Genomic DNA, 10,532 nt, shown 5'->3' with positions numbered 1-10,532 from the left:
CACATGTCTACTGATCAACAGGCTGCTGATATATTTACCAAACCTCTACCGAAAGATAAGCTTTCCTACTTCTGTAATATGCTTGGAATTATTGAATTAACCTGATATGCATATTCTTAGTGGAAACTGTGTGCAATTTATGTTTCAGCATTTCGTATTATTTTAAAACTCATATAAAGAAAAACAACGCACACCATTAATCATAACTAGTTCTTTTATACATCCTTGATTTGTTTTTCGACAGCAGCATGCTACACTCTCATCCAAGGAATGAGACCGCGGGGGGCTGTCCCATTGTACTCATCTGAATTAAAAATCCGATTGATTTCCTTCTGCTCTGCTAAAAGCATCAGGTGTAGGACACCTTCTGAAGAGAAGATATCTTGAGTACTGGTTGTCTTCAACCAGCGCCTATAATGGCGTCCCTACTCCCTAGCCTTCAGCACCCTTATTGCCTGATGACAGCGGAGGGGGAATGCAGTAGACTTGAATTTCTGCAATCTTTCGATTATGCACCAAGTTTTCATGGTTTTCTGGAAAACCACTTCTTCATATTTTTTCTTGCTATTCTCCAACGAATGGCCTCAAACTCAGCAGCAAGATCAGAAGATGAACTTGAACCAGACATTTGTTCACAATATATGTATTTTCAATTTAAGATTTGTGTGATTTTGATTACAGATCAGTAGCATGATTTTATAGTTGATTCGTCGAGTAGTGGAATCGTCTGGTCATAATTACCTCTGACTGTCTATCTTCTACTGAATGTTTCGATAAATATTTTTATGTTTAAATTATTGGTTTTGGCGGTTAACTGTACGAGTATCAAATCTTTAGCCTTTTCATAATTATCCAATTAATGCCTGACATGTCAATACTATTGCGTGTATATTTTCTTTACTGATTTAACTATTTTTCGTAATTAGCTTGTGCTACTGATTTCTCCTTGATATTCAGATTTTTTTTGGCAACGAACTCTCTTCTAAATCCATGGCGGCTTACAGTCTCAATGCCTACCAAGTATACTTTGCCTCTATTTATACTATTAGGGATGATTCCCAAGTTTCCGTGTTTAAAGCACTGGAAAACTTGGGTTTGCGCACCTTTCTTGAAACGAACGATGTGATCTACAAGACTCCGTTGCTGGAATTCTACTCAAACGCTACTGCCAGCAACGACAACTTTATCACATTCAGTTACGGTGGCCAAACACTTCAACTTGACGAAGCTCTCTTCTCCTTCACTTTTGATCTTCCTTTTGAGGGACTCACTAATTTCAACATTATTTTAAAGGAAGTCATCTCATCTACTATGACAAAATTTTCATATACTAGAGAATAGGTTTCTACATCCTGCTTCAATAAAGTTCTAAAGGATGAATATCAGATCTTGGCTGATGTTATTTAAAATTCCATTTTGATCAAGGGGGGTACATTTGATAGGATCACTCACGAAAAGGCACAGGTAGTGACAGCCATTACCAATCATATTTCTGTGAGTTGGTCATCTTTCATCTTTCGTACTTTGTGTGAAATGGTGAGAAAAAAGAGCACTGGATTTTCTGTTCAAATTAGCAAACTATTGAGCGATGCTGGATTTAACCACACTACTGATTTAGATGGTTCCAAGGTTACAATGCTGGATGCCGATAATGTGTTGTCTTTAAGGCCTAAGCTATTATCCGGTACTATTAAGAATGAACCAGGTGTTCCTCCATCTCCTGCTCAGAAACAACCAAAACTCAAACACAAAGTGATCATAATTGATTATCTGGAACCTACTCGGTCTGAGGAATCTACTGCTCCACCTCAGAATGCACCACAACTAGCTCAGAAGAAATCCAGAACCACCTTGAAGATTAATCCAGCTCAAAAGACCGTCTTCTTAACTAACTTAGATCATGCTGACTATATTCCTCTGACACAAGTCTTTGGAAACCCTGCTCCATTATCTGCACCAATCACAGTTGTTTTTACTACTCCCATCTCTACCACATTCCCAACTTCATTCTCTGCAGTCTTCAAACCGTTACCAGGTATCTCCATTTGGGAATCAAATGTTGTATTCCACCAGCAGCCCATTCGATTCTTGGTCCACAAGAAAAAAGGAAATCTATCTTGACTCCTATCCCCGATGACGAAGGAGAAGTTGATGAAATTGTTCTATCCCCTGTTCAGATAGCTGTAAATATTCAAATGGAATAGGTTGATTCGTTTGTAGCCCATGAATGTGCTGCTTACTTCGACAAATGGGTACACATTCGTACTGTTCAGAACCTATCTGCACTTGCAAAGCACAAGTCCAAATTAACTCAAGTGGTACATCTTGAAAAAGAAGTCTTTGAAGCCACCAAGACCACTTCTGTTTACGAAGCACTGAACATAAGGCACTTTTTTGTTCAAAAGTTACGGATGGCAAAGCTATCAAAGATTCTCATCGTGCTCAAAAGCAATCTCGATCCCACGAGCCCTACTACGTTTATTGATGAGTCAGTCGTTCAACACTTGAACACCACTCTTCAACAATTGGATCTTGAGGTACTTCAATTAGAAGCTGGATATGTTAATGTTCTTGCTGCTGGTACTACATCTTCAGCCCTACTGTGCATATATCCATTCCAGACAAACCATCAACTTCTGATGCCATCATAGCCAGTATAACAGAAGACCCAAATAATGTTGATACTTTTGCTCTCAAGACTTCTTCACTGATGTCTATACAAGAATTCTCAGCAGTTGAAGATGTTGTGAACTCGATTTTCCCAGATCAAGGACCTTCTGCTGCTCCAGTAGAAACTCGTATAGAACCAGATTCAACATCTTCTGCTCAAGCAGTATCTATGGCAATTACTCTACCGCAAGTTCCACCAGAAGTCTCTTTGGGAGTTACCACAGAACTGGAAATCGTTCTTCCAAATCTTGAGTTTTTCTCTGCTGTATATCAGCAAAAACCAAGAGACGCAACAACTGCAATCTTGGAGATATATTTTCCTAATTCTATTGTGGAAACATCTGTTGTTGCTGAAGTTCGAGATTCTACTCCCATGCTTGAGTCTCCTCCAGCCGCACCAGAATTGGAATCAACTTTTGATTCGACAACTGCTTTAGTTCTACTTTTTTGAAATTCCTTCTACCTCTGGTCCTCAAGTTGTTCACTCTGATAAGCAAAAGTCTACTCTTGAATAAATCCAACAATGAATGCTACGAGTGGTCAATCCTCCTTCTGAACCAGAAGTCTTTACATCTCAAAAACTTGAAAACATCAAGGAAGTCTGTTCCACCCTTCAGAACTTGATTAAAGATGTTCACTTTTATCAACTTAAATACCGAGACGCTGCCACTTGCTTTCACAAAAAAGTGATGGATTACATTCTGAGAATCCATGAAGAAGTCACCAAATTTCATTTTATGTTATCCTCCTTCAAGATGAGCTCTGCTGCATCTTATGGCAGTATCAGCGTCAGTCAGATTGATATTCGCACTGCTGTCAACAAGAACACCAATTTTGTACAAACTCTTACATATCGAGTTGATACTCAAGCAGAATCCATTCGGAATTTAGATACCAAATTTGACAATATCTCTACTCAAGTCGCTGATCTCTTTCAATTTATAGTGGATGATGATGCTAAAAAGGGGAAAAAAAGCCTAGAATCATAAAGGAAACCAGGATCATCGTCTGTTGTTGCTATCAAGAACAATCGGAGAGAAAATCCTTTACCAGAACCAGTGGATATTCAGATGACATTTTTGAGAAATGCTCTTTGTCAAGATTAAACAATTTGATTTTATTTCTAACTATGTTATTTGTTCTATCTGTTCTATCTACGTTTTTATCTGTCTATTACATCTTTGCTAGGTTTTGGCATCGCCAAAAAGGAGAAAATTGATAAGGATTTTAGTTTTGGTGATGTATGTTGCATCAGTATCAGTAGATCAAAACAAAGCAGTAGAGACAATCACAGAAATTTATAAAACACGCTTAGTCTAAAAATAGTAGAGTAGAACAGAATTAGTAGAACAAAGCCAGTAGAATGTGAACATATCAGAACCTCCAGAATAAAACCAGTAGACTTACGATAATCAGTAAGCAATGTTCAGCACAATACATATCAAATAGTCGTTATGATATGATGAGACATCGCATTTAATGCATCGTACTAAGCATTAAATGAGCATTTATTGAACATCCCTTTTAGAACACATAAATCTAATACAAATATTTTGTGTTGCAGGGACAATCACTAAAGAGTGAATACAGCCGTTTTATAGGCGTTGGAACCAACAACTATAAAAAGATTATCGACCACTTCAACAATGACAACAATCAAAGAGACAAAAAGAAAAAGCTTACAAGAAGCATCCTACTGCTTTCTAAGAAAAATACTCAAGTCTCCATTCGAAAAGATACTCTTGCATACACACTCATCTATATACCAGATCTTTAGGATCAATATTGTGCGTCAATATTTGTAAACTCTTGTGAGTGTATAGTTCTAAGAATTGTAATGAACGAAGTCGATTCAAAAGATAGACTGTGTGAGATACTAGGAGTTTCAGTGAGCAGTAGATAAGTCCTGCTGAAATGGGTTTGTTCTAAAGAGTGTACCAATCAAAGCTTCTAGTGGATACCTTCTGAAAACAGAAGAAGGGGAGACGTAGAAGATATTATCCTTTGAACTTCCATAAACAAATTTGGTGTCACACGTCTTGCCATATTTAAGCTTCTGTAGATGGTCAGTAGTCCGTTTTCGCACTAATTCAATGGGCTACTGCTTCAAATTTGATAGACAGGACACACTTGATTTGCTGCTAACTCCAACTCCTTGCAAAGCTTATAGAAAAATTTGAAGTGTTCATTGTAGTGAAAATTCCTCGCAAGCGTACGAGTGTCAAGTTTTAATATAGTGATTAAATCAGATATCGATCCCTCAGGGAGTAAAATGAAAATATTTAGTACTTGTAATTAGAATAGTCCAAACTTTATCTAGAAAATCAAATTTTGAGAATTTTTGCAATAAAAATAAAATAATTAAAAGATTTAAAAGCACGCACACAACTTTCAGATTAAAAAATTAATCAGAGAAAAATGGTCTAGAGGTATAGATTTCACCTGGTTTCAACAACAGTCAATCCTAAATAATTAATCTTCATGAATTTCAATCAATTAATAGCCAAGAATACTTAAGTTTATTATTTCCCTCTCCCGAGCAACAAATAATGTTTATCAACTACAATTCAATTCCAATATCCCTATTAAAAATTTAATTGCAGTGATCAATCACAAAACAATGTTCTTTTTAAAAGCTCTGTTAAAATCATACACTCTCCCGAGCTGTATAAATAATTAACAGTGTAGTTTCTAATGTCCTATTCAAAATCCTCTCTCCCGAGCAATGATTTCAAATAAATATAACAAATCAATTATTGATCAGATAATTGAAAAGACAATAAATTCTAGAAAAAACAATTAATCTAGAAGAAATTCAATTCAATAAAATCAAGAATTCATGAAAGTGTCTACACCAGGTTTCATCCGACCTCTAGACTCTAAAAATTTAGTTCATAATAAAATTATGAATAAAACAAAACATGTTCAAAATAAAATAAATAAAAGATAAAGAAATCAAATCCGTCGTCGACGCCGTGTCCGGTCTATCGAACTCCGTCTTTGTTCTTCACGATAAGCTCCAGATTCCTCCAGCAAATCACTCGTTCAATTCCTGTTATCTGATCTCTTATGTGTGGCGGCTCTCCCTCAAAGTCTGATAAAAATTTCTTTTTAAATCGTGCACAATAGACCACAAAATCAAGCCCATAAAAATTGCCCGAAATAAAATATTTTCCAAGTTCAGAATTTTCCGCGACGCGCGGCCGCTTCACTTAACCATGCGCTCGCGTATAGCCGTTTGTTCCAATTCTCTTGAAGCCTCCAATGAACAGCGCGATAGCACTGAAAGAGGCGCTAACAAGAAGCGCTATCCTCTTGGCCCATTAAGAAGCCCATTCCTATTCTTTTCTCTGTAAGTTCTTTTCTCTTCAATTTTCTTTCTTCTTTTCTTTTCCTTTTCTTTTACTTCTTCATTTTTCTCCAAATAAATTAAATAATTATTCTTTTCTCCACAAAATTCCATAATTCCCTGTAAACACAATAACACTAAAATACCCACATAAATCTGCTCGAAACAAACCATTAATAATTAAAATCATATATAAATTAAGTGTATAAAATATACTTAACAAATACCCCCAAACTTAGACTTTTGCTAGTCCCGAGCAAAACTATTAAATTCCTAAACTCATTCTCTCAAAAACTCACAAGAATAGTCAAGAAATAATATGGAGCAATGGTCTTGGCAATGATTTCAAAGAATTTCAAATCCAATCATATCCAACCTACTAACACTTGAAAGTTTCAGGCAGAACAAAATAACCGCATAAACTCACAATCTCCGCAACTCACGTTTCAAAACACCTTCATCCGAATTCAATTCAAACATTCATAGATCATGAGGTCTTTTCAAGGTAGAATAGGATCAAATATAGGATATAAATCAAAAACACTCACAAATAGGTAAATGCAACGAATAAGCATGTGTGCGTGTTTCGATCAAAATTCATAATCATTAAAAGCATCAATCAACAGTCCATAGGCTAAATTCTCGCAACTCTTCTTCACTAGTATATTGGGCAACTAAAACTCGGTCAATAGGACTTAATTAGCTTATACTGTAAGGCCTGGCTCATGGCTACAAATGAAGGAAAAGAATTCAAAATAAGGAGTAATTTATATTATGCTCAAACTAACTTCAGCTCTTTTTTTCACAATTTCACATTCATTTCACTTCACTCAATTCACTTCATTGATTTTTTTTTTCTTTCTCAACTTCATCTTTCACAACCACAATTTTTTCAACTTTTTCACACCCCTTTTCAACTTTCATTCTTTCTTTTTTTTCTTTCTACTACCTCTTTTCATTTTTTTTTCTTTTCAAATCTTCCACCACACCATTCCATATTTTCAAAAATATCAACTAGGAGCATATAACAATTTAGCATTCCAATTACTCCCTTAAAGGTAGGAATTAGTGTTTAGGCTATTCAGGTAGTCAATGTAGGACCTTGAAATAATGACGAATGAGGGTTTAATCACACGTTTACACGCATGCCACTCGATTTTCAAATAAAGCTCAAACAAGGTACTAGGGATAACAATAAATTAATAGGTAACTTGAAAGGCTCAAACGAATTCAGAAAAATCGCCTAAATCATTCCTAATCTCAGTTATGCCCGTTTTTCGCCTCGAAGAGTGTCCGAACTAGTTCTAGACAAGTCTCAATCCACAATTAATTCATACAAATTTTAATCAGTGCAAAAAAATAATAATAATAATCATCAGCAGTAAACGATGATTTTCAACAAAAAATTCAGAATTCTCGTACCTCAATGTACTAATATACGTGAGGCTCAAATAGCAACTAAGGATAAATTTCAATGAAAATCAGGCCCAAAAATTTCAAACAATGCCTCAATCATATCTATGTTTGTATGTCTCAAAAATCAGATTCAAGTATTAATCACAGAGTATATAGGAAATTGTTCATTCAATTGGTTCCATTTTTTCAAAAACATTTGTTAGATAAGTGGACAATCATGGATTTCAGTTATAGCACAAAAAATATTTTTCATCAGCCATGCATCCAATATTTCTCAACTTCTTTTAAATTCAACTCAACTCAACCAAAAAGTTTATCTATGAAGCACATGTATGAAACTCAACTACTCAATCAACCAAACAACCAAATCAAATATTGACTCACCCCCCCCCCCCAAACTTAATGTAATCATTGTCCCTAATGATTAAAAACAATAAAAAGAACAAGGGACTCATACCTTCGACACCGAGCATCAGGACTCGGTGTCATCGTCATCATCTCCATGAAAAAAGGTGCAGCAGCACCAGTATCATCAAAAGACCACTGCGGAGGAGGTGGATAAGGCACAACAGTGGGAGGATAATTCTGGGCGAGAGCGACAGTGAAGTCATGCATGTATGTCATATGTTCTCGCATCATCTTCCACTGCTTCGTCATCTGAGCAAGCACGGCCGTAGAATCATCACGATTAGAATACTCAGTGGCCGGATGCATCGGTAGTGACATAGGTTCTTCCAAATGGGAAGGTGCTGGCTCAAAGTGTGGTAGGGGCTCAGAGTGCTGTGGTGGTTCAGCTGTCTGTTCAGAAGTACTGGCCGCCTTCTTATTCTTGTCCCGTCGCAGTGCACCAGTAATTCTTATAGGACCTCGAATTGGAAGAATCTGCTCTGTATTATCCCACACAACACCGGCTAACCGGCAAAGTTGAGTAATCAAGGACGAGTGGGGTAAACTGATAGTCGAAGATCCCCTAACAGCAGCAATGATAGAATCCTGAATTACTCTCCCAGCATCAACGGATTTCCCTGTCAAAATGCAGTACACCAGTCCAGCTCTAACCTTAGTCACATCGGATGTATGCCCAGATGGCAACATCCTGGCAGCCACAAACTCATGCCAATTATTCGCTTCTCGTCGAAAAAATATGGATGGAAATGTCACAGCTTCATCCTTTGCATTCCTCTTCCATTCCGCCCCATCCTGACACAAGGTCTGAAGTACAATGTTATCTGGATATGACTGATTCTTGAATACCTCATACTCATCATCTGCAATGTCCAAATCTGGCATTTCATAAAGACTGTTAATTGTACTCTTATCAAAAGGCACCAATTTTCCTTGAACTCGAACTTTCAGATTCACGTCTTTGACCATCAAATTTGCATAAAACTCATGAATCAATGATATAACAGCATTTGGTGGACTCCTCACGAATGTATCCCAACCTCTTCTCTCAGCTTCAATTAACGCCGGCGCACTATGCTCTCTCAAACTCATTCCTCTTTCTTTTTGCATCCCTCTTTCCATCACATCACTATAGTACTCCTCTGCTTTGGAGTTCCAAAATCTGTGTCTATCATATGGAGCAGTAGAAGACGAAGAAATTGCTCCCTTCCCTTTGGTTTTCGGTGGCATTGTAACTCAATACTTCAACTCAAATCAACTGCCTCAACAAACAATGCACTAAACTCCAACCGATTCGAGCAACGTGCAAACACAACTTTAACCCAAGCAATTTAACAAACACTTGGCATGCATGAAAAAAAATGATATAGAAAGTCACTGCATCAAACGTTCTCCACCCCACAATTCAAACAACCCAACAACCTCAACACACAAACTTGAACACTGGTCAAATATAAGAGAGAAAATTTTAGCTTTTGTACCGTCCAAGAAGAAAATTTTTCAACCCTCCAAGACTCCCCTGTTCCTGTTTCACTGCGATCGTAGATGTAGCAAAATCAACTTCTGATAATTCCAGATTTACGATGGCCTTAGAATGAAGATTAAAATCCAAGAGATGATATTTTGTTGAGTCGAAGATTGATGAAGGCAAGATGGGCAAGAGAGTGAGATTTAGACATGGAATGGAAACGAGCAGACTGGCTTTTTTTCTAATCTCCCAAATGAATTTAATCTGCGGCCCCCTTAAGCAGTTCACAAGCGCGATAGCGCTTATTATTGCGCCTTTGGAGTGCGCGATAGCGCTTGAAGTAGCGCGATTAGATTGCGTGATAGCGCATGGTCTTGCGCCATTAACTTGCGCGATAGCACATGGTACTGCGTGCTTTGAGTGCGCGATAGCGCATGATATTTTTTTCACTGGATGCGTAGAGACGAGGCGGGCGCGATAGAGTCACAAGCGAGCGCACACAAAGTTCTGTCCAAACTTTTAAATTCCTGAAAAAATTTAAAAATTTTATAATATCAGGCCTTTAAAATTCTCAATAATAATTTCAAAAATCATAAATTAACTAATGAACAAAAATAAAGTTAAAGCATAAAATTAAAAATAAAAAAATAAAACAAAAATTTTGGGTTGCCTCCCAAAAAGCGCTTGGTTTATAGTCGTCAGCCCGACTTTCACCGGTATCAAGTCTTTTCTTTCTCTTTCACTCGCCAAATAAATTCCACAAACCGCCTGTTAAATTTTTGTTCTCTTTTTCATGGCCTTCTTTGGTGGTAAATTTGGCGCTTTCTCCTTCGATGAATCAACTACCACTTCAACTCTTTGGCAACCCTCCAACTTCACAGCCGGCTCAAGTAGACATAATTCTTCGATGGGTGGGGGTGGCTTCATAAATAGATTAAACATCACCCTTTCGTACTCCACATCCATTGATATTTCACCCTTCTTGACATCTATTTTGGCATCAGCAGTAGCCAAAAATGGACGTCCAAAAATCAACGGAGCTCCATGATCTGCTTCAATGTCCAATATCACAAAATCCGCTTGAAAGATGAATTTATCCACCTTAACTAGAACATCTTCAACAATGCCAAGTGGATATGTGATGCTCCGATCCGCTAATTGCAACGAAATCATGGTCGATTTCATCTCTCCCAACTTCAAGACCCTGTAAATAGACAATGGCAT

General features: G+C 37.2%; 1 protein-coding gene across 1 annotated transcript; it reads right to left on the bottom strand.

The window, feature by feature from the left end:
- Positions 1–10,079: 10,079 nt before the first annotated feature.
- LOC140874002 (uncharacterized) lies at positions 10,080–10,532 on the bottom strand. Its single transcript, XM_073277285.1, has one exon. It carries the CDS (start codon positions 10,530–10,532, stop codon positions 10,080–10,082), a length of 453 nt encoding a protein of 150 aa, XP_073133386.1.

Source organism: Henckelia pumila, chromosome 1 (genome assembly GCF_033568475.1).
Source record: "Henckelia pumila isolate YLH828 chromosome 1, ASM3356847v2, whole genome shotgun sequence".
In the NCBI taxonomy this organism is placed as follows: Eukaryota; Viridiplantae; Streptophyta; class Magnoliopsida; order Lamiales; family Gesneriaceae; genus Henckelia; species Henckelia pumila.
Note: the sequence above shows the minus strand (reverse complement) of the source record. Positions and strands in the feature narration are given on the sequence as shown.

Coding starts and splice junctions, on each gene's coding strand:
- LOC140874002 (XM_073277285.1), bottom strand. CDS start 10,532: ATGCCATTGTCTATTTACAGGGTCTTGAAGTTGGGAGAGATGAAATCG.